The 23,549-nt window shown below is 34.2% G+C and overlaps 4 protein-coding genes across 7 annotated transcripts; 1 reads left to right on the top strand and 3 right to left on the bottom strand.

The window, feature by feature from the left end:
- Positions 1 to 1,949: 1,949 nt before the first annotated feature.
- LOC123912880 lies at positions 1,950 to 9,353 on the bottom strand. 3 transcript variants are annotated; one of them, XM_045963462.1, is made up of 11 exons: positions 9,103 to 9,353; positions 7,448 to 7,540; positions 6,815 to 6,924; positions 5,737 to 6,488; positions 4,557 to 5,620; positions 4,221 to 4,436; positions 3,524 to 3,603; positions 3,285 to 3,374; positions 3,129 to 3,202; positions 2,906 to 3,041; positions 1,950 to 2,458 (listed from the first exon to the last, which is right to left on the bottom strand). In XM_045963462.1, the coding sequence occupies exons 1-11, from the start codon at positions 9,185 to 9,187 to the stop codon at positions 2,375 to 2,377; spliced, it is 2,784 nt and encodes a 927-aa protein (XP_045819418.1). In that variant the 5' UTR covers positions 9,188 to 9,353; the 3' UTR covers positions 1,950 to 2,374. The 3 variants fall into 3 exon arrangements, with proteins under 3 accessions (XP_045819418.1, XP_045819419.1, XP_045819420.1); XM_045963463.1 differs by having other exon boundaries at positions 7,167 to 7,540; positions 9,103 to 9,158; XM_045963464.1 differs by lacking the exon at positions 9,103 to 9,353 and having other exon boundaries at positions 7,107 to 7,535.
- Positions 9,354 to 12,073: 2,720 nt separating this feature from the next.
- Positions 12,074 to 15,872, top strand: LOC123912878 (calcineurin B-like protein 3). Of its 2 annotated transcripts, none has more exons than XM_045963459.1 (10): positions 12,074 to 12,239; positions 13,332 to 13,372; positions 13,459 to 13,613; positions 13,791 to 13,873; positions 14,103 to 14,162; positions 14,879 to 14,987; positions 15,113 to 15,165; positions 15,249 to 15,329; positions 15,442 to 15,554; positions 15,645 to 15,872. In XM_045963459.1, the coding sequence occupies exons 3-10, from the start codon at positions 13,490 to 13,492 to the stop codon at positions 15,700 to 15,702; spliced, it is 681 nt and encodes a 226-aa protein (XP_045819415.1). In that variant the 5' UTR covers positions 12,074 to 12,239; positions 13,332 to 13,372; positions 13,459 to 13,489; the 3' UTR covers positions 15,703 to 15,872. The 2 variants fall into 2 exon arrangements, with proteins under 2 accessions (XP_045819415.1, XP_045819416.1); XM_045963460.1 differs by lacking the exon at positions 12,074 to 12,239 and adding an exon at positions 12,936 to 13,235.
- Positions 15,873 to 16,871: 999 nt separating this feature from the next.
- Positions 16,872 to 18,103, bottom strand: LOC123912879. Its single transcript, XM_045963461.1, has 2 exons — positions 17,806 to 18,103; positions 16,872 to 17,423 (listed from the first exon to the last, which is right to left on the bottom strand). Exons 1-2 carry the CDS (start codon positions 17,930 to 17,932, stop codon positions 17,170 to 17,172), a joined length of 381 nt encoding a protein of 126 aa, XP_045819417.1. The 5' UTR covers positions 17,933 to 18,103; the 3' UTR covers positions 16,872 to 17,169.
- Positions 18,104 to 19,738: 1,635 nt separating this feature from the next.
- On the bottom strand, positions 19,739 to 23,215 carry LOC123912877 (heat shock cognate protein 80). The gene is made up of 3 exons (XM_045963458.1): positions 22,791 to 23,215; positions 21,832 to 21,973; positions 19,739 to 21,713 (listed from the first exon to the last, which is right to left on the bottom strand). The coding sequence occupies exons 1-3, from the start codon at positions 22,911 to 22,913 to the stop codon at positions 19,879 to 19,881; spliced, it is 2,100 nt and encodes a 699-aa protein (XP_045819414.1). The 5' UTR covers positions 22,914 to 23,215; the 3' UTR covers positions 19,739 to 19,878.
- Between the last annotated feature and the right edge of the window lie 334 nt (positions 23,216 to 23,549).

Here is a 23,549-nt window from a genome sequence, read left to right as displayed (position 1 = left end):
GGCATTTGATCAAACACTTGGAGGGGATAATCATGGTCTTCAAGTGGATCATGGTAAGCACAATATATAAACAAATTTGTACCATTCAATATATAAATCCACATTCCTCTTAAAAGCCCTTTTTCCATTTCATCATAATACATCCAAACACAGCTAGAATCACAACCTTTAATAAGAAAATGGTAGTGAAAAACCTGGAATAACAATTTCTTCCTCTGAAAATACTGATATGGTGGTTTTGGCGGTGGTGTCGGAGTCGTATTGCTGCACTGTGTGAACGGTATTCTTGCTAGAAGCATTTCTTTATCAAACAAATATGTTTCCCGTGATGAATCTGGAAGTAATGTTCTCATTGTGACACTTGAATTGTTGTTCTTTGGTGTCTTGAGAAGCAACCCATCAGACATGGAACGTTTCATCTTTTCCCAATCCAATATTGGGTCTTCCATTCTCAACTCCCTTACCCAAAACCATGATAGCTGCATCTTACATGTTGGTGTGAGTCTTGCCTGTAACTGCAATGGATTCTCACATGTCGTGGAGTCTCGGTGGTTGGTCTTTGGCGAACTCTCCTCAATAGCAGCTCGGTGGATGTTTCTTGATGAAACTGAGGCGACAACCTTGTCTGGTGGTTCCGGCAGCGGAATTATTGTCGGAATCGAAACAGGGAGAACACAGTGGGTGTCGTAACCATCGCTTGAGACAGACGAGGTTTCGTCGAGACACTCCATTTTCGTGTTGATTTTCATGGTTTTGTCTTTATCGTGCAATTTATCAGTGTCGTTGTCACCGAACTTCAATGGGTCGACGGAAAACATAGTTGAATTGGTGAGGGAAGGAGATTTTGGTGGAATTGTGGTTGAACTAGGGGTTTTCTGAATTTGCTCGTCTGTTTCTGGTTCATGAACATTTGTGTTGTGGTTGAATGTATCCATACCTTGTGATTTAGAAGGAACTATGGTGGTTCTGGTGGTGAGGGAATAAGCTTCTGCAGATTTAGAACCACTATCCAGTTCAGTTTCTTCTTCATTTTCCTTCATTATCATTTGAATATTTGTGTGATGATGCAATTGATATTCCACAGAAAAAGGTTTATCACATATGAAACATATACCCATTTCCATCTTTTCTTCAGCTTCCTCAACACTACAAATTTTCACCAATTTGTATTTTGCACCCATTAGCGCTGAATCGAATGCTCTAGATACCAATTGTAACGGATAAATTAGATTCTAGGGACGAAACCGATAGAATCAAGTCTCAAAGTAGGAATTCTAACGAATTGAATAGAATTCGATACAAATAAGATTATACAAACATAAATGAGAGAGTTTTGAGAGAAGAAGATAATTGTTCATTCATTCATTGATTGATTTTCAAAGTGAGGCACAATGCCTTTAAATACAACCCTAAAGGATAAAAATGTAAAATGACATAAAATAAACTATTATTTAAAATAAACTATTAATTGATACTTAATTCCTGTCACATATAAGGTAGTGATGGTGCATCATAACAACCTTAGAACTTTACAATCTAACGGTGAATAATACGGTAGGAGACCCATAAAGCTCACCCACCCTAGAATGAGCCTTCAATTTATTATTCAGCCAAATATCAAAACTCGTCTCACTAAGAAAAGCGTCATTCCAAAAACCAATAGCATCCCAAATTCAGGTAGCATTTGGGTAATCTTCGAGACAATGCAACTGTTGTTTAAACACCGGGACATCTGGAACAAATGTTGGATTGAGAGATTTCTATGGTGGAGCATAGCAAGAGTATGAATTGAACTATGAAGCGAGTCACCCCTAAAACTACTGCTCCAAACGAAGCAATCTGGGATGCCCATGTTCAGCATAGGATGATGATTTACTATAAGATTCGTCATGTCCAGCAACCTCAAAATTAATCTATGAACAATACTATTTGAAGTTTTTTTATAAGTATACAAGTTAAATAATTTAGTAATTCTCGACATTGATCTTGACTGTATTATTCCCAAGCATCATACTTGAATGTCACAAATTTTTATCCAAATTACTTGCAAGCGTGTTGAAGTGCCATGCTTACTAGTTAATGATTTCTATGAACTAAATACAGTTTTATTCCCTTCGTAGAATAACAATGCTCACACTGGTGCTACTAAAAAAAGCACAGTAACAACAAACCAAAAATGCAAGTGCAACTCATGCACTATGGATATCTAATAAACCCTTAAACCATCTAAAACCAGAAGATAGTATACTCAGAAAGAGAAACAGAATATTCTAAACATTTAAACCCCAAGTTAGCCATTCCTAACATATATATTGCTCATCTCATTGGCCGGGTCCATGACTTCTCAGATGTGAGTGTTTAAAATTTTCAGTGCTCATCTCATTGGCCGGGTCCATGTCGTCTCTGATGTGATAACATTACCATAATAAACCTTCTTTGAGGCCTCATCCCAATAAGCCTGAAAGGCAAGTAAAAATAGATAAGAACAAAATATCTATCCACTAATATCACAGTTCAAAACAGACAAGAGTGAACATCAAATATCAATACTCTTGAATTGTGCCTAGCCACATATCCTACCCTCTTGCACAAAATACAGTAGCAACGTCAAAAGTGAGTTTCAAGACTGGGCGAGGTGAAGGTCGGCTATGTAGATAAAAGGATATACATATATCGTAATTGTGTATTGCTAATATTTTCCTTGAAGGAGTATCATTTTCTATCATAAAAAAGCTTCCTCCAAAGTACCACTCTTTCAATTCAACCCAGCTTCCTCAAATCATATTTCATCATCAAAAAGCTTGCTAAAAAGTGACGACATAAGTTGAAGCACTTCACAATCTAATAAAGTACAAGAGATTTCCCCATTCAAATGGAGCAATACAAAAGGACCCATGAAACACACCTGCCAATTAGTTTGGAGACCCTTGGAAAGTTCCACAATATCTGGCTTCTTTTGGCTACTGTTCTCAATTGCAACTTCCACTTTCCCAACAGCTTCCTTTGCTGCTTTTGCCCTCTTGCGTCTCACCTTCTCTCGCCTGCATAAAACAAGGAACATCTCATTGTTTGTCTATAAGTAAGAATCTTAGTGGATATCAAATTAACAAGTCTTTGTAGGCCCATACCAATCACCGCCTAAAGGTTGAAAATTAGCATTGTCTTTAGCCTCTCCACTTGCAATTTGCTTTGCACACCACTCCTGCAATGAAATAAACGTCAGAAACAAAATTGGATATTTGCAATTTGCAAAATAGTATACAAAGGTAATTCTCCATGCAAACCTCTATTTCCCTTTGGCGCTTTCTTTCTAAGGCCTCAAACACACTCTCAGGTTCTTCCTCTTCAAGTAACTCCTCTTTGGCTGCCTTCCACTAGAAATAACAATAAACAGAAAATAATGTTCAAAAGTCAAACATTAGAAACTAAAAGAATATTACACCGAATAGAAAACAGCCCAGGGCATGATATCAAAAGAACTACAAAAATCTGAAGAAAAAAAAATTGTAAGCAGCAAACCTACCTTGTCCACCAAACTTGAAACCTTCTTATTTGACTTCAATGAAGACCCAACTGCAACTGCCCGTTTTCTAGTTCGGACAACTGAGAAAAAGATGAGGAAAGTAAGTACCCGTGCATTGCAGTACAGTTGGTAGATTTATGAAGGGCATTTAACATTTACATTTAAAACTTAAGGAAGAACAAATAAATGCAACCAGAACAAATGTATAGATGCTCAATTCACAAATTTATGACCAGAGGCTTCTACTTTCATATTTTGAGTCCTTAACTTAATCCCAGATCTATTTCTTGGGAAAAAAATAGGGTTTCCTTACATTTTTAGGGTATAACTGTACCTCCTGAAAAACATGTTGAGGTTAAAAATTAGTCTGATTAAATTGATGGCAAAATTCGAGTTGTAATTCATAGATACCACGAAAAAATTTGTCGACATATATGGAGTTTACTGATTCAATAATTACATTTTCACCATATGGAGTAGACGGATTCAATAATTACATGCACGAATTGACCTCAACACCCAGAAAAGGCATGCTAACAAGTAACACCACTAATGTTACTGGACCCATCGAATTATATGTTATAAAACTCTTAGATAGCCAAAAAAAGTATAAATCAGGCTTCCACAACTTCATTAACAGCTAAAATTGAAGCAGGATGATCTAGCCAGTAACATCAAAATATCCCATAATATTTACCTTTAGTTTGTGCTTTAGCAGCTAATGATGGGGTGATCTTGTCTGCACCAGCTTCAGTAGTAGTTCGTGGCAATGAAACACTAGCATCAGCTGAAACAGTTGCAGGATCGTGGATGCAAGTTGATGTGGACGGAATATCATTAGAGACCTTGTCATCATCCCCACCAACACCAGAATCACCAATATTGATATCAGGTGGGGGTTTCAAACCAGCTCCTGAAATGCAAAAACAAACGATTGTTACAAGAACAAGACAATAACTATGATAAATATTCACAGTAAACAAAAAATGAAACATCATTAACTACTCATATGCTGGAAACAATACTAACGTACCATCTTGAGCCTCATAATAAGCAGCAGGATCTGCCGGATTGATCATAACTTGAGAACTTTCACTATATATGTTAGGAACTGCACTATAGTAGAGGTGTGTAGGTGGCATAGGAATTTGTCCATACATATTACTGGGTGGGACTTCAGCAGCTGTCTGACCATAATACTCAGAGCTAGCGCCAAGATAAGATGGATTATATTGAGCATACGAAAGGGGTTGGCCTGTCTCTGTGTATGATGGGATAACATGATAGCAAGTTGCTAGGGGATCACCAGGCGGAAGAGGAGGCATCAGATCATCACCAGGCGGCGGAGGTGGAGGCATTTGCTCATTATCTGGGGGTGGTGGAGGGATCCATTCATCTTCAGGAGGAGGAGGCACAACAAACGTGTCCTCGGGCAACAAAGAATGATATTCAATAAGTGGATTTGGCTGAAATGATTGGTCTATTTGCACAGAATCATTTGCAACTGATGCATCAATGACAGTAGTATTTTCTGAGGAATTCGTATCTTCAACTTCCATGTCAACATCCATATCGACATCTTCCCCAGCATTATACACATCTTCATGTGTTGATTCCTCAGGATTTATAGTTGCTTCAATTTGTGTGTTGACTTCTAGACTTGTTTCCATATGACTAGCAGTCGGAATAGACAATGGAATGTACTGAGCATCGGAGGAAAATTTATCCCTCACATCCTTTAAAGCTACTGCTGAAGCATCAGCCTGATATCCATTAGAAACTTCAGAAGTAAGAAAACTGTCTTTGCTTTCGTTGTGGTCTACTTCAGACTCCTGGCCCACACCATTATGTTGCTCGGTCAATTCTGCAGTGACAGGTACATGTTTATCCTCGACTTCATCATGTGCAGCTTTATCAGTTTGCAACAATTCATCATTGATTAAACTTTCAAGTTCTTTAATCTTCCGGTCAGAGTGCACCCAAAATGGAAGCAAAGATGATCCATAGGATGCAAGTGACTTGAAATCAGAAAGTCTAATCTCAATCTCTAACATATAATTTGACAAAGAATCCTGGCCAGGCAGCGTTCCCTTTGACCTGTAGATTACGCCATTAATTATTTAAGTATGGGAGAAACAAGTTCTTCAACAAATAAATAGTTAAGCAACATATCATAAACAAATGATGCAGTACAGCTGAAGCTAAATGCTTACTTTTTCAGCGATTTCAGCTTCTCTAACAAACACTCACTCTGTTGGACAAGATGAGAAGGAAAATCAATTTCCACTTGCTGTTTTTCAACACTGGATTTGGAAACTGTTGAATGATCTCCGCCATAAGATAAACTCGTGAGGTCGTCATTTTTTATCAAATCATCTCCATGAACATTAGAACCCTGATTTTCATGTGTACATTCAACACTATGTCCATTCATTTGGCCGTCGTGATCATGCAAATCTTTATGCAAAGGCGCTAAGGATTCCACGGTGCCATTAATTGTGAAAGCAGCAGAGGCACCAAGCATCGCAGCTGAAAGCATGTTGGAATTATCCACAATAACTGTAGCACTATCTGTTTTGTCATTAGCAGAATCAAGAGGTAAAGGGTCATTAGTCATATGATCAGCTTGAGCCAAAACCTGCGGCACTTCCCATGAAGTCTCCCCAGTTTCAACATTCCAGTAGTAATAAAGTTGGCTTTCTTCATGCAACACCATCTTCCATCCTGAACTGATACCATTTCCATCTCGTTCATCAAAATTTTCCAAAGCATTTGTTTGATCTTTGGAAACCATTTCATTTTGCAAGTTACCAAAAGCAACATCACTTTCATTTTTTTCACTGTACTCAACATCCATTGAGGTTTTATTTTGCATTGTATCCTGATGTCCATTATTCTGAGCAACAGAATCTACAGAGACACTGATATCCAGGTCATTAGATCCTTCACCAAGTGCACTGTTAGCCTGACAAAAATAGAACACCCGGTATAAGTACTACATAAATATTAGTCAGTTTTAGATAAAGTATTATACACATCTAATACACAAACAATTTGACCTTAATTATCACATAGCACCGGAATATAATCTATATATCAAATATCAAATTGTGCAATTAATATTTGTATAAATGATTGTGCAACTACTATTAGATGGTGCTAGACAAATATGAACAAAAATCAAGAGCATCACAACAAAGCCAAGTACAAACACGAAAATCAGATGCATATCTGGTATGAAAACATCAAGCTTGTGCTTTAGAAAATATATGAAGGTGGTATAATTAATACCTCTTCATGGCTATGCACCTTTGTATCATTAGGCCCTTTGCTTGATCCCTCATCCGCTTCATCATCACTATATTGCCCAAGTAACAAGAGGGGATTTTGTGATTGTTGACCTGAAGACAAAAACTAGCATGTCAGAATTACAAAAGGCTAGATATTAACCATATAAAGGAAATAGTATTTAAAAAGAAAGCCAAAATGATAATAATTATATACAAATAGCAAAAGAGATAAAAAAAAAATTGAAAGATGTGTATAGATTCACAAGCATTGTAGCTTGTATCATCAGTGTCACCTGTTACAGATAGGAAACGTCAGCAAGCCACTAAGCAAATAAAGACAGAAACATACGAACCAATAAAACTTTCTACCGCCTGAACCTCGGAAATCCCTTGAAGCTGCCAAAAAGGAGGGAAAATGATTGGGAGTCATTCATATTTCAATGTGGCAGGGCCGACCTCATCAGAAATGAATGTTCCCAAGACCTCAGCAGCCCTACAATCTGAGAACAGTTTCTTGGGGCAAACAACAGAACAAAATATGTCTCGTATATATATTCCATATTTCCACCAATTTAATGTTGATCACTCATGTCCTCTAAATATAGTCCTTTTGAAGAAAACTGACAGAACCCACCTGAAGAAGAGGGTGAATTGGCTAAACCATCATGCTGTTGTGAATCAGTATCTCCTCCAGCATCACCATGTATAGTTGAGCCACCCAATTCTCCTAGAAATGTATAAAACTGAGATGAGAAAGCAACATATAACAGATATACCGACCTAAGATCTAATAATCCTACACCATAAGTCATCTATATAATCTGGAGTATTGTAGCAATTATTTCTGACACATATATGATACGAAGACAAAGACATAAATTGGCCCAAATGGAATGCAGATATAATACGAATCTTGTCGGGTGTAAAATGTTGCATACCCGAAAATACAGCAATTACTATAGAAGAAATGGATTAAAATGCACAAATACTGGAAAACAGTGTATTATTTCTGAAAATGAAAGGTAAATGCAAAAGGATGAATATCCTAATGCCCACAAAGCAAAGCTCCTACAGAGGCAAGATGACAACTGTCCACAACAAACTATAATCTTCCAAACCCTCTACGGCTCTACTATTCACTCACCTCACTATTTATACTACTAAAGCATACAAACTTGCCAACTAAGGACTGTACCCCACTCATTAATTACTCATATTCTTACCACACTCTTTATTGCATAATATCCCTTTTCTTACTTAAGACCTCTAATCAGGTCTCTATCATAAAAACTCACTTGTTTGTCAACAACTAGAAAGCACAAACATGACAGAGATCCGGTACAACATGGACATAGCAATATAGCAAAAAAAATTAAAAACACGTCTTTTAAAAGTTAGCATGATTAATCGTCACATATATCATTTACTTAATACTGTGATATTCTTGTATGTTTGTAGGTGTTTCCTAGGTCCAGGACAAAAACATTTAAAAGAAGAAAATATAAAGTAACTTAATACACCTTATCTTTCAACAAAAAAATTATGATGAAACACACAACCAAACAGAAAACACGCACGTTAACTGAAAATCATGGAAAGCATACATAAGACAAAATGAGATTTTAAAAGTCACTTGCATACTAATACATACAAGAATATCACAGTATTAAGTAAATGATATTATGTGTATGATTACTCATGCTAAACAGTGCCCCCAGCACTAGTTAAGGATACAAATACGAAAATTTTATCTCGTAAATTGTGCATTCAATGCTTTAAAGATGTAAAAAGTTATTCTCTTGCATCATTAACTTTATCATTTGTTTCCTTTTTTAGTATACTTAACTAGTGTCAGGGGCACCGTTTAGCATGACCCTTATTTGATAAATTAAATCTCATAATACCACGAACAGTTCTACATATAAGCATAGCTCAGTTGGAAGGGACATTGCAAGTAATATGGAGGATGGGGATCGAACCCAATGCACCCGCTTTAAAAAGGTGAAATTCTAGCCACTCACTACTTCACCAAAAAAAAAAACAATATTACATTACAAGTCACATGAAATACAATTCAACTATTCATCCATGAAAACTTTTTCCGTAAAAAATCATAATTGTGAAAATCACTCCAGAAAAAGTGGAAATTTGAACACAATTGATATTTCATATTTCAAATTTCAAATATGGAACAAATTAGGATTTCTGAATTCAAATCAAATCGAAAAATCAAGCATAAAATAAAACAATTGAGCAAAAAAAGTGGTAAATAAAGGAGAGAGCAAATACCGGAGGGTTCCGCAAAAAGATCAAGTTTGACTCTGCGACCAGCGTTGGTGTGAGCAGCACGACGACGCTCTTTTCTGTTCCCCATACGATTCCGTGTTCGAATTTCAGCAGGATTGAAGAAACCCTTTGAGGCGAACTCTGTGGAAGAAACTGCAAACGAAAAAAGCTTCGATTTTTAGGGTTTGCAATGTTAAGATGATTTTTTTAATCTCTTTTTTTATTTTAGGCGATTTATTTTTAATCTCTGAGTCTGACCAAATTTCAAAAGCAAACCAGGAACAAGATACGGGTCGGGTCGGGCTACTTGCCGGATTTTATCTTGACGTGCCACCAAAGGAGAAAGCCACGTGGACAAAAATTATTTTGTAAGCAAAATTTATTTTCAAAATTTAAACTAAACTAACAATTTGTTTTTACAAACTTCAAAGATGAAATTAAAAAGTAACAAACTCTTAATATTAGAAATAAGTATGCTAAAGACTAAAACACTCCTTCCAACAACAATTTGTGAATCACTTTCGCATATAATATTATGCTCCAAGTTCATATTGCAAGTTATTTTCATAGCCTCTAAAAGAGTTAACGTCTCTGCATCAAGAATTGAATAAACATCTATTATCCAATATGTTCTTGCAGGTATGAATTGTCCAACATCGTCCGAATGCACCATCCTCCACTTATAATTTGTCTGTCATTGTGAAAACTGACATCAACATTACATTTCCAACTTCAAATTGTTCCTCGTCATCTCCCTTTTTATGCTATTGCATCAAAAATCGATAATCGGACTTTATCGTATATTTCCCGCTTTGCTCTTCTTGTCACACTAATATATCCTCCTACACCTCTCTAAGCAACGGTACAACCAGTATTTCATTTGTTGCATCATGTTTAAATAAATTAAAGATTCTATACAAGTCTCACTACTTTATCGCATCACATTGTTCACACAAAATATTATAGACACATTAGGATTGTGATGCACTCACTTATCCACGTCTGACCCCTTAACTAAGGATCCTCCATCACCTTAATTTTACTTCTATAACCAATACTCCAGCTAAGTTTGAGTACATTACAAGATCTTCATAGACTTCTCCACATATAACTAGGATTAGAGTAAAGATTTGAAAATCTTTGCTAATGACTCTGACTTTATCCTACTTTTCCAACCTAGTTTTGCCACAATAGACATATTAAAAGCTTTAAAATCACATAAGCCTAAGCCTCATTCCTCTCTAGCACATGCTAATCTCTCCCATGACAACTGATGGATACCCTTATCATTAGAGTGAAATGTCAAATATTCCCTGAAATTTTAGAATTCATATACACCCCTGAATTTGTAAGACTTCTATCAAATATCCATATACTCCGTTTACTTCATATGTTTTGATGATGTGGTTGCCAACTGGATATGTGGCATCTGCCAACGTCACACCACGTCGGGGGGGGGGTAATTCATCATGATACACGCCATAATTGACTAAAATCAAGGAGCCTATTTGACTGAAATATAATTTAAAGAAGGAGAGACGGGAGAAAGAGAGAGTTATAGAGAGGGGAAAGAGAGAGAGAGAGAGAGAGAGAGAGAGAGAGAGAGAGAGAGAGAGAGAGAGAATTATAGAGAGGGTAAAAAAACTAATTTGTTAATGCATGTTAAAATTACCTTTTTTCTTGATATAAGGGATGACAAAAATATCCATACCCGTGGATATCTGAGGATAAAATCCGCCACGGGCATGAAGCTGATAATTTCATGGATATTCTCAGATGAAATAAATGGATATTTCAACTATCCATTACTTAATGGATGCAAATGTGAATTTAATGGTATCTGCACCCGCAGATATCCGTATCCGTTAATAAATAAGAAAATTATTTAATACAATATTACACGTAACTTTGTGATGAACTTTATTTTAGTTAGAAATGTATGTATTTTTTTTTTAAAGAGAAATATATGGATATTATATTAAGTTTTGGTAAAAAGAAGGAAAATGAATGTGGTGATTGTTATTAAAATGAAAATAAAATGTATGAATATTTAAAAATTTATCATCCATGAATATCTACGAATACCTAAAAACCCACAAATTACCCACTTAACAGATACCGGCACAGATATGAAGCGAATATGGATATCATGTTTATTCAACGGGATGAATGTGAATATCATACAATGCCCTATATCTATTATTATTACTAATATATTAAAATCGATTACCACCAAAATTCCTAAATTATCCTTATTGTTTTTAACCATGTTCCAAGTTTTATATCCTTCATTGTAATTTCGCTAAAAAAAATATAAAAAAAAAAATAGAAAGACTATCAGATAAATAAATAAAAAACATATATATAGAAAGAATATAAGTTAAATAAAAAAAGTGAATATGCTTAAAAATAGGAATAAAACAAATCATAGATAAAAACAAAATAAAACGATCTATAGCATAAAAGTAGCAACAAATGAGATGAATACGATCAACTCAACAATCTTACTAAAATTTTATAAAAAAATATATAAAAAGAATATAAGAAAAAATCCAATAAAAAAATTTATATGCTTAAAAATAAAAATAAAATAGATCATAGAAATATAAAAATAAGAATAAAATAGTCAAATTTTCCTAATCAAATTTTTATTTTTTTATTAAAAAATATATACGGGACAATTATTTGTGACAGATAATTTTTTTTGTGACAATACATTAAAAATTGAATAATTTGTCATTGATAATTATAATCAAATTTATCCATTTAATAAGTTTTACAAAAAATAGCATAATAATTTTACTTATATTTTAACAATAGTATATAATAACAAATTTTTAAATATTTTATTCTATATACATTTTTTACCATAATATAATAATGACAAACTTAAATATCAAATAAAATTCAATGAATCGTGCCAATGTCCTTGTATTTAAACTAGTAACTTATGAAAATTCTTTTTTTTTTTTTTGAGGTTAACTTATGAAAATTCAATGATGCTGTTGTTGTGGTAAAAAGTTGTGTGGGTTGTACTCTATCATCTGTCTGTCATCGACCATATCACTTTCGTCTCACTCCCACAAAGATTCCTCCCAATCATCTCAACCCCAAAAATCTTCTGCTCATTCTCCAACAAGGTTTCATTTTTTTCCTCACCCACTTCACCTTATTGCTTATTAATCTTATATTCTACTGCTATGGATCATTTTATCGTGTATTTTCATGTGGGCTTCTTGTGTTTTCTGTAAATTTCATTTTTTTTTATGTGTTTCTTGATTTTGATTTATTGTTGGTGTATATAGATCGATGAATTTTTCATGTATATGTTAAAGGGGTATGTGAAAGTGAAATGTTTTGCAATTTGAATCCTTTTGGTTAGAATTGGATGAAGTATAGACATGTGATTGCTGTGGTTTATAGATCGGATGTTGATTATTAGGCTATTGAATTCTCTGTGAATTTGGGTGTGGAGTTATGGATCCATCATCGATGTGTATCGGCTATTACAGTGGATTGGATGAAGTAGAGACATGTGATTGTTGTGGTTTATACTTTATAGATTGAGGTTTTTTTTGAGATTTTGGTTTTTTATAGTCTTGCCCCATCTTGTTGAATTATTTTGGATTTCAGATATAAAATGGAATCGAACGGATTGAAATGGAGTGGAATATAACAAAGTTATTATTATATTGTTTGAATATTTATAGGAAAAAATTGTTCCATCCTATTATGATTTCATTTCACCTCCTTCCACAAATCTAAATATAAGGCTTGCTTGTAGTTGCTATTGTTATTTTGCGTGTGCGTGTGGTTCTATCTTGAATCGATTTTAAGGAGCGGCTGATCATATTTATGCACACAATGTCATGCTTTTCAGAGAGAAAGGAAGAGAGAGCAATGTGAAATTCATGCCTTTCGAATGCTGATACTTTTATTATGGATAATATAGCAATTTCATGGTTAAAATATTAAACTTGTTATGCTGTTGTGTTTTCAATTTGAGCACTTTATGATATCGGAATGTGATTGTTAGGAGTCCCACATCGAGTATATCAAAGTGCTCAATGTCGTCCTTAAGCCAGGAGGCTCTCCCACCTATATTGGACTAGTCTTTTGGGTTGGGCTCTCCTCAGGTGCTTAAGTCCTAACAGTGATGGTCTGATTGACAGTTGTTTATTTCAATTTTGCAATACGATTTTGTTCTGATTGTTATTTTTCAACTTTCGCAGCTATTTGGGATTGGTCCCCTGAAGTTGGAAATGGTTAAAAGGTTCGCTTTCACATGCCTACTTTCAATGACTTTATGATGAATGAATGAACTAAGTAGAGTATCTAACTGATTTATTCGTCGAACAGTTATGGAGCATTCTGATTCACAAGAGATATCATGTTGCAGTGCTTAGAGGGAGTTAAGTCTTTACTCGCTTCTGCATTACGTTGTTGTGACATTGATTTATATAACCAGTCAAGAGGCCTTGAAGATCCTGAACTTCTTGCAAGGGAGACAGTGTGTATGCCATTTAACATTACTTTATTCTATTGATTCATTACTTGCTAATTCTATTTTTACAAAAAATATGTGATTTTCTATTTCTTTGTTTTACTGATTCTATTACCTTTCACGCTACTGTTTTTGAAATAAATATGCAATATTTGTACTGAAAGTGGCTATTTGTTTTAATATGCAGTCAGTGTTAGTGAAATAGAAGCATTGTATGAGCTCTTCAAAAAGATCAGCAGTGCTGTAATTGATGATGGGTTGATTAACAAGGTTTGTCAACTTTGTCAATGAACAACTTACGTTTGGCATATTTTATTTCATTGATTGGCCGTCTTCTCTTAATGAAAGAAAACACGTCACATTTGAAGTTTTATTTATCATTCTATATGTATATGACAATTTTTTAAAACGTTCAATTTCATTGTTTTCTTTCTTTGGAAGGGTTTAGTTTTAAAATATCTATCAGATGTTATATTCAATTTTAGAGCTCATTTTGCAGGAAGAGTTTCAATTGGCATTGTTCAAGACGAATAAAAAAGAAAGTTTGTTTGCTGATCGGGTATTGCTTTCCCTTCTATTTTATCTGTTTTTGTCCAAATATCTTTAAGTTTGGGCTATTATGTTAGTTCTCACTTCTCATTGTGATTTATACTTGCTGAAGATATTTTTATTAGGAGGCTTTGTTTTAAATTTGTATCATCGATTGAGATTGAATGCTCCATAAACTATTCATGATTGATATTTTTTATTAGGATTTTCATGATTCCTGTTATTTTATGGGCAATCTAGGAAGGGGTTTAATTTACTTCTGGCACCTATATATCGTGTGGACTATACTATATCTTGAATAGTTCATTGAATATAAGAATCATGGAAATTTTGATCAACTTGTACCTCAAAGGGAATTTTAAAAGTGTGGTTACGTATGAGTGCGTGCATGTATGTTTGTAGGTGTAACTAAGAAGTAAGATCAAAATATATAATAGGATTTTAAGTTGGTTATTTTGCCGGAAAATTTAGTGTATGTGCACAATGCAAATTAGGGTAATATGACCTATGCCTTAATATACAATGCATACTATCCGCTTCATATGTTTTGTTTCTCACATGTTCTTTATTACACACTCATTTTCAAGAAAAATCATTTTCTGGACTGATTTAAATATTATTGTAACGTTCTATTTTGTTCCTTGTTTTGTAACATGTTTAAAGATTGATTCATATTACTCCATGTGGTGTTAGTATCTCACTCGAGCTTCTCTCTAACTCTATTAGGTATTTGATTTATTTGACACAAAGCACAATGGGATATTGGGTTTTGAAGAGTTTGCTCGCGCCCTATCCGTTTTCCATCCGAATGCCCCTAGTGATGATAAGATTGAATGTATGTCGTACTTGAGCTTCTAAAATTTTAAGTAGAATGCACATTTGGAGTCAATTTTTAATTTACATTCATCATCCTTCTCTTTAATTAAACGAGAACTAAACAATTGTAATGTCATATTTCAGTTTCCTTTCAACTATATGATCTCAAACAACAGGGTTTTATCGAAAGACAAGAGGTACTTCATTTTCTTATATCCAATTCTAAGTTTTGTGATCTTCGTTTGTGATAAGCCTGATTTTTGTCTGTATTTTTATACAGGTGAAGCAAATGGTGGTTGCTACACTTGCGGAATCTGGTATGAATCTATCAGACGATGTTATAGAAAGCATAATCGACAAGGTGCTACCTCGTTCTTCTGTCATTTGCACTTCTAATTGTATACGACAGTTTGAGTCTCTTTTGAAAATTTACTTGGATAGTGTTGACATTAAATTTTCGATGATTCCTTCAGACTTTTGAGGAAGCAGACACAAAGCATGATGGCAAGATTGACAAGGAGGAGTGGAGAAACCTTGTTTTGCGCCATCCGTCACTTTTGAAGAACATGACCCTTCAATATCTCAAGTAATTTTTCATTCCGTATTTTTGTGAATTACTTTTCTGAATTACCAGCCATTTTCTTATATTGATATCGATTTTCACGTGTTTGAGCAGGGACATCACCACAACATTCCCAAGCTTTGTATTCCATTCACAAGTAGACGATACTTGAAGGGCAAGAATTTAGTTGATAATTTTCAACTTTGGTTTCTTTGCCTTCTTTGTACTGTAGAGCCATCTCTCTTTCCTTTTTTATTTTTTTATTAAAAAAATATAATAGGTTGATTTGTTTACCTTAAATCGGCTTTATATGTGAGTAAGGTATTTGGTTTGGAGGATTCATTTGTTGTGGCTAAACTTTCTCTAGTCTTTCATTGAAATTCTAGGATTTTATCAACCTAGTCTCTTACATTAACAATATTCCAAAAGGATCCTGAAATTGTAAAATGTTAATCAGATTCGTCCATCTGTTGATATTCACAAGAATTATAATGACGTTAAGTTAGTAATATCGATGATGCTTTTGAAATTAAGTAAACAATGTCAGTGATATATTTCATAAGAAATCCAGACAGAGAAACAAACGAATCTGATTAGCATTTTGCAATTCTAAAAATCATTTTGAAATATTGATAATGTGAAAGATCAAGTATATACAGTCCTATGAATTAAGGGATCAAATTGGGTATACAAGTTTTGTGCCACGAAATGGGAATGGATAGTTTAAATATATGTTTGAATTAACTCACTTGGGTTGGTCTAGTGGTATTGGCTTGGGACTTGGGAGTGTGCTCCTCCTCAAGGTCTCAGGTTCGATTCTCTCTGGTGTCAAATATATGTTTGAATTGGCTATAAGTTTGCCAGAACCTCAATTCCACCAAGTTTCATACTCATCATAAATCTAAAGTGCACCAAGTCCTCTTAAAAGTTATAACATTGCATATTTTTTTTTCCTTTACTCCAGCAATGAGCTTTGCTGGTGTGAGGTTGGTTTGTGGTATCACATACAATGATGGTTGGTGGCGAGTTACAGAATTTGGTATTTTCTGTTTTACACAATTACTCAGAGAATAAAACTTTGTTATTTGTAGTCTTGATGTGGAGTATGTAAAAGCAGAAGAATAGTCGTGTGGCTCACAAGAGGCTACATCTCACGTTATGATGCAAGGTTGACAACCATTGGATCGGTGGCGTAGTGCTCAAATGTTGAGGCATATTTTTGGACTCACAAAATTGTGTTGGTGTTCATGTGTGTATTCGGGATTATATGCGGAGTTTGATGCTTGCTAAAACATAATGGTTCTCCGCTATTTGTTCGGTGGATGAGTGCATGATTTTCACTTGGATAAAATTATTTTTCAGATGAACTCAAAAGAAGCTGTACATGAAGTTCCCCTATTTTAAGGGAATGTCTCTTAACCTATGGTTGATTTTTGAAGGCCTTGGAAGAGTCCTTGTAAAGGAAAGTGATACTTCATAAATTCATTTACAAGGAAGTTTTTTATTTTCTAAGTAACAAGTTGTTGGTGGCAAGATAAAACATTATTTGCTTTATTTCTCACAATTGAATCATACATTAATTAATAAACAAAAATTATTAATAGTATAATTTTCATAGGCTAGATTAAAGCCTTGGAATTCAAAAGAAACAACCAATCAGAATCATTGCTAGAATGAGATGGCTTAGTGCAACCATAAACAAGGATGAAGATTTGATTGAATTAGTGGTTGCACTACTTTTTCCCTTATGTGGACTCTTCACATTATTGGCTCCCCCATAAACTGTCCTTGCTTTCTTTGAAATCTTTGTATGTTGAACAATATGCAATCCTTGATTTGTTCTTTGAGTCCTTGGTAATGGTTTTCTTGATTCCAATATCATACCATACATGGCTACATGACCCACCAAGGAAAAAAATATCAATTATCAAAATAAATAACTTTTTGTTCAATTTGTATGTGATTATGTTATGATACATGTATACAATGCATTCATTTATTTATTCGATTATTAATTAATACATTTTAAGAACATGGTGAAAATAAATAACTAAAACTTTCATGTGGCATTGCTAGTGCCACATAGAACGTTCATCATTTAAACACCAGTTGGCTTAACAGTAGAACTATAAAAAATATTATGTAGAGACTAAAAGTTGAAATATCTTAGAGGTTAAATATGAAATTTTGAAAATTTATGGAGACTAAAACACAGTTAATGCAAAATAAAATAAGAAAAGAAAAAAGTAAAGTAGCAAAGAAAAAACTCAATTACATTTTTGGTCCCTTTGTTGCTTTGAAGTGCCAAAACCTTCAATTTGTGGAGTGGCTATGATCTTTTGAGCTGAAAAAGTGAGGATGGAGATCAACAAAAATAACCATAAAAGTAATGTTTTGATCATTTTCTCAATTTTTTCAAGTAGCTATTGAGTTAGTTAGAGGCACTTGAATTAGTAGAAAATTTCATCATTTATAACGGTAATCTTACTAGAGAAAAGACAGTTCTAGTGAATTAGATTCCTTGTAGGAAATGGTGTGCAAATGCTATGTTTAATTATGCTATTTGTCTAGTTCATTGAATTAATGCATGTGATTATCGAATATAATGCAATGACACAAAAAGTAAAGGATTTTAGAGCTTTTAGGAGAGAAAAGAATAATATGTAACCGAAAAACTATAAAATATCATATATTCTTGTAGTTGAACATGAGAAAAGAATACATTCTTTATCTTTGGCAAGATTTATTTTTGTAATCAGTCGGGTGCACGATTTGAAACCACAATATACACCTGTACAATTTAGGATCTTACGATTTACGGGTTAAAAAAACGAAAAAAAAAAAAAAAAATTTACCTCTGAAGTTCAATTATTTATATTTATATTAAAAAGAAAAAAAATAGATATAGAGGAATAATTCTAAACAAAAAATAACCTAAAACACTAATCTCCGACGAACAAAAGAGAAAGAGTACTTTGAGAGAAAAAAAATCTCAAGAGAGAAAACTAGGACCAGTAATTTATGTTTAAATGATTTCATATTCATCGTGGAATTCTCAACACAAGTTTCGTAATAACACTCAAACTTATTTTTTTTAAAAAAATTAGAGAAAGAAAGATTACTAAAATATTAATTGAAGTGTATCTATTAATTAATGACTATTTTATTTTACGACTATTATCAACGGATTTAAACTTTGTTTATTGAGACTACATTACCATTAATCGTAAAGTTTTATATCTTTACAAAATGAAATTTATGGTGCAATTGGTGGATCATTCCTTTAACTAACAAATTAGACTTTGGTAAAAGTAAACACTTGCCAAGAAAACACCATAACCTTATATTACCTCTTGTTTAAGAATTAAGAAGTGTAATTTGAATAATTTTGTAAGAACAAAAACAACAATTAATATTAACCATATTTTTTTTAACTCAAACAAGATGGATAGTTCAATTAATATGGTTTATAGTTTATACAATTAATTTCGTAAGAACATATAAGGGTTTGAATTAAGAATTAAAAAAATGAGCTGAAGGTCCTCAAATTCGACCCTGGACAAAAAAACAACCAATCTACAAACAATTCTCTCTAGTCCTTAATATAAGAGAAACATTAAATTCTCGATAAATCTAAAAAGTAAAGTTTCTCTTATATTTAGAACCGGAACCGGAGGTTGGAAGTAACAAACTTTAAAAATGAACTCAAATAGTTTTTCTCTTAATCAAACTTAAAGCCTACTTAATCTATGAGTTTTCATCCTGAAACTTCGAGACAATTTTTTAAGGACATAGTAGGTTATGCTTAATAGTATCAGAGCGAAGGTTACAAAGTGAAAGTACTTGTTATGGAGATATTCCTACTTGGGCACACCCAAGAAAAATAAGTATTTAGGCACACACTCAAAAGTATTTTCTTGGGTTTGTGCCCAACTAAGTATTTCTCCTAGTTATGATTGACAAATTCATACAGCTATGAGAAAAAATATATCAGTGAGACCCACGTTCGTATTCTTTTTTTACTTATTGAGTTAAAAAAAAATTGATTCGAGTAAGAACCCTCCAAGTAAGAATTTAAAGTAGTTGAAATTACATGTTAAGTTTACAATTTCTTAGAGGATTCTTTAAGGAGAAACTTTAAGTAGTTTAATTTCTAATCTGAACATGTAACGAGGTATCAGATATTCTCACGCGTGCAATTCAAAATATACCAGAAAAGTAAGCCTAACTTGCATTTGATACTGCCAACAATCCACAGGGAAAAATATCAAAACATAGCAAAAAGAGTAAAAACAAAGCTTAATTCGCTCAAAAAAAATATATGGCTTAAAGATAAATAAACCGGAACTTAATCAACTTCTTCCATCTTGCTGCCCTCAGCATCAGCATCAGCTTCTTCCAATGGAGGCATATCAGCATCGGCTTCACCAGCATCTTCATCAATGCTCAAACCAAGCTTCAACATTCTGTGGATCCTGTTTCCAAAAGTGTTTGGCTCGTCAAGGCTGAACCCAGATGTGAGGAGAGCAGTCTCAAAGAGCAAGAGAACAAGGTCCTTCACAGATTTGTCGTTTCTATCGGCATCAGCACGCTTCCTCAGCTCCTCCATGATCGGGTTCTCTGGGTTGATCTCCATTGTTTTCTTGCTTGACATGTAGCCAGCCATGCTGCTGTCCCTCAATGCTTGAGCTTTCATGATCCTTTCCATGTTAGCTGTCCAGCCATATTCACCAGTCACAAGACAGCATGGTGAATCCACAACACGGTCTGATACAATAACCTTCTCAACCTTGTCACCCAAAACCTCCTTAATCACCTTGCAGAGATTGTCAAATTTCTCCTTCTGCTCTTCATATTTTTTCTTCTCATCTTCGGTTTCTTCAAGTTTCAAACCTTCCTTGGTAGCAGACACCAACTTCTTTCCCTCAAATTCCTTGAGTTGCCCGACAGCATACTCATCGATGGCATCAACCATGAAGAGAACTTCATAACCCTTCTTCTTCAACTTCTCCAAGAATGGAGAATTTTCAACAGCCTTCTTGCTTTCACCAGTGATATAGTAGATATCACTCTGGCCTTCCTTCATCCTAGTGACATAGTCCTTGAGACTGGTCTGCTCATCCCCACTCTTGGTGGAGTGGTACCTCAAAAGTTCAGCAATCTTTCCCTTGTTCTGAGAATCCTCATGGATACCAAGCTTCAAGTTCTTGGAGAAAGCTTCATAGAACTTACTGTAATCCTCCTTGTTCTCAGCAATTTCAAAGAAAAGCTCAAGGCACTTCTTGACCAAATTCTTACGGATAACCTTCAAGATCTTGTTTTGCTGCAACATTTCTCTTGAAATGTTGAGGGGAAGATCCTCAGAATCAACAATACCCTTGACAAATCCAAGATATTCAGGAATCAACTCCTCACAGTTGTCCATGATAAAGACCCTGCGAACATAGAGCTTAATGTTGTTGGGCTTCTTCCTTGTATCAAAGAGATCAAAAGGTGCTCTCTTGGGTACAAAGAGAATGGCCTTAAACTCAAGTTGACCCTCAACTGAGAAATGCTTGACAGCCAAATGCTCTTCCCAATCATTTGTAAGACTTTTGTAGAAAGCAGAGTATTCTTCCTTAGAAATCTCTTCTGGCTTCCTCATCCAGATAGGCTTCTGTTTGTTAACTAAGTCCCATTCATGAGACACCTCCTTAATGGTCTTCTTCTTTTTCTCCTCCTTCTCTTTCTCTTCATCGACTTCCTCTACTTTGCCCTCCTCATCCTTCTTATCCTCCTCATCTTCATCATCAGAAATCTCCTTTTCAATAGTCTTCTCAATCCATAGGGAAATTGGGTAACTAATGAATTCAGAATGCTTCTTAACCAAATCCTTCAAACGGCGCTCCTCAAGGTACTCAAGCTGATCTTCCTTAAGGTAAAGGGTGATCTTAGTCCCCCTTCCAAGAACCTCACCAGATGTATCCCTGGTAACAGTGAAAGACCCACCAGCTTGTGACTCCCACACATATTGCTCATCATCGTTGTGCTTGGAGGTAACAATCACCTTCTCAGCAACAAGATATGCAGAGTAAAAACCAACACCAAACTGTCCAATCATGCTAACATCAGCACCAGCAGCAATGGCTTCCATGAATTCCTTGGTACCAGACCTTGCAATTGTACCCAAGTTGTTTACCAAATCTGCAAGAATCAACAAAAGCAATTCACAAAACTCATTAGAAACCACCATCAATTTAACAATCCTACATTACAATAAAACTGAATTAAAATTCTAAGCAGGAAAAGAAACTCTACTTACCAGCTTTGGTCATGCCAATACCACTGTCAATGATGGTCAAAGTGTTGTTTGCCTTATCAGGGATGATATGGATAAACAACTCTGGCTGTCCATCAAGCTTGCTCTTGTCTGTCAAACTCTCGAAACGGATCTTATCGATGGCCTACAATATTACATAATCAGAGTCAGACACATTATCAACGAAAACAGATATTCATACTCCCACAAACAGTTTTTACGTAAAAAAAAAAAGTATGACAGAAACAAAACTACAAACTCCTACAATCACTCTAACTCTTATCCAATGCCTACAATATTACATAATCAGAGTCAAACACATCATCCATGAAAACAAACATTCATACTCCCACAACAATTTCTGCATATATAAATCGTACAACAGAAACAAAACTACAAACTCCTACCATCACTCTATCTCTCATCCAAGGCCTACACATGTTACAGTATCAGAGTCAAATACACAATCCATGAAAACAAACGTTCATACTCACAGTTTTCGCAACAATAAACCTTATAACAGAAACAAAACTACAAACTCCTACAATCATCCAATTCAATTGCATATAATCAATCCACTCAAACCGGAATAAAGTTGTTATCACTAACAGTAATCAAATGCGTGTAACATAACAATATAACAAATCTAATGAATTAAACTACAAATTTACAAAACCCTAACAACAAGACCAAATATACAATTATAAACCCTACATATCAGCTAAGTTACACCAAAACGTGCAAAATTCAATGCACTAAACCTAGAAACACAATCAATCACTAAGTTCAAGGTGATTCAAAGCAAAACTAAACCTAAAAACTATATAAACATGTAAACAGCAATAATAACTAATCTCAATTATAATCTACAACATGAATAAATCACAGATCAAGCATAATAAACACATCTACAACTACAACAAAACCTAAAAATCAAAAGAAAAAAGAAATCGAAAACTTACATCAGAGGCGTTACTGATGAGTTCACGAAGAAAGATCTCCTTGTTGGAGTAGAAAGTATTGATGATAAGACTGAGAAGCTGATTGATCTCAGCTTGAAAAGCGAAGGTTTCGACATCTGACATGGTAGATCGATTTGTTGAATCGAGAGGTAGAAGAAAAAGAAAGTGGGAACGAAAGAGGTTAGGGTTTTGAGAGAGAGAGAGAAAGTGAATTGTATATTGTATAAGTGGAGAAAGATAAGTGAGTGGTTTATATAAGGAGAGTTTAGTAGGGTTCTAGATCCTTCTCTGACGATTGCTTATTTTTCCGTTGAGAAGATTTGACTTCTAGATCCTTCTTTCTGTATAATGTGACGGACTACGAATTTTCGTTAGGAGTGGGCAGGCTTGGGCCGAGATTATAATGGGATCGGATCGCATAGTTCACATTGTTATTTTCTTTCTATTTTTCATAAATTTCTTTATTTTGTTTTTGTACATCATTATCTTTTGCGTAATTAAAATATTTTTTCTATAAAATTTGTGCTAAAATAATAATATTAGGTTTATTTTTAGTTTTAATATTATTTTTGTATAAATTCTCATTTTTAGTGTAAAGAAAATGTATGTTTCACATAAAAATAAGAAGATAATATGGAATACATTTTTGTTATTGAAAGTCTCCATCTTTATTTTGAGGTAATTCTTAAACAAGTTACTCTAAAGACATTAATTTGTCTTTTCAAAAAAAAAATAAAAGACATTAATTCGTCATGGCTT

Source organism: Trifolium pratense, linkage group LG3 (genome assembly GCF_020283565.1).
Source record: "Trifolium pratense cultivar HEN17-A07 linkage group LG3, ARS_RC_1.1, whole genome shotgun sequence".
Taxonomy (NCBI): Eukaryota; Viridiplantae; Streptophyta; class Magnoliopsida; order Fabales; family Fabaceae; genus Trifolium; species Trifolium pratense.
This window is presented reverse-complemented; position numbering and strand designations above follow the sequence as displayed.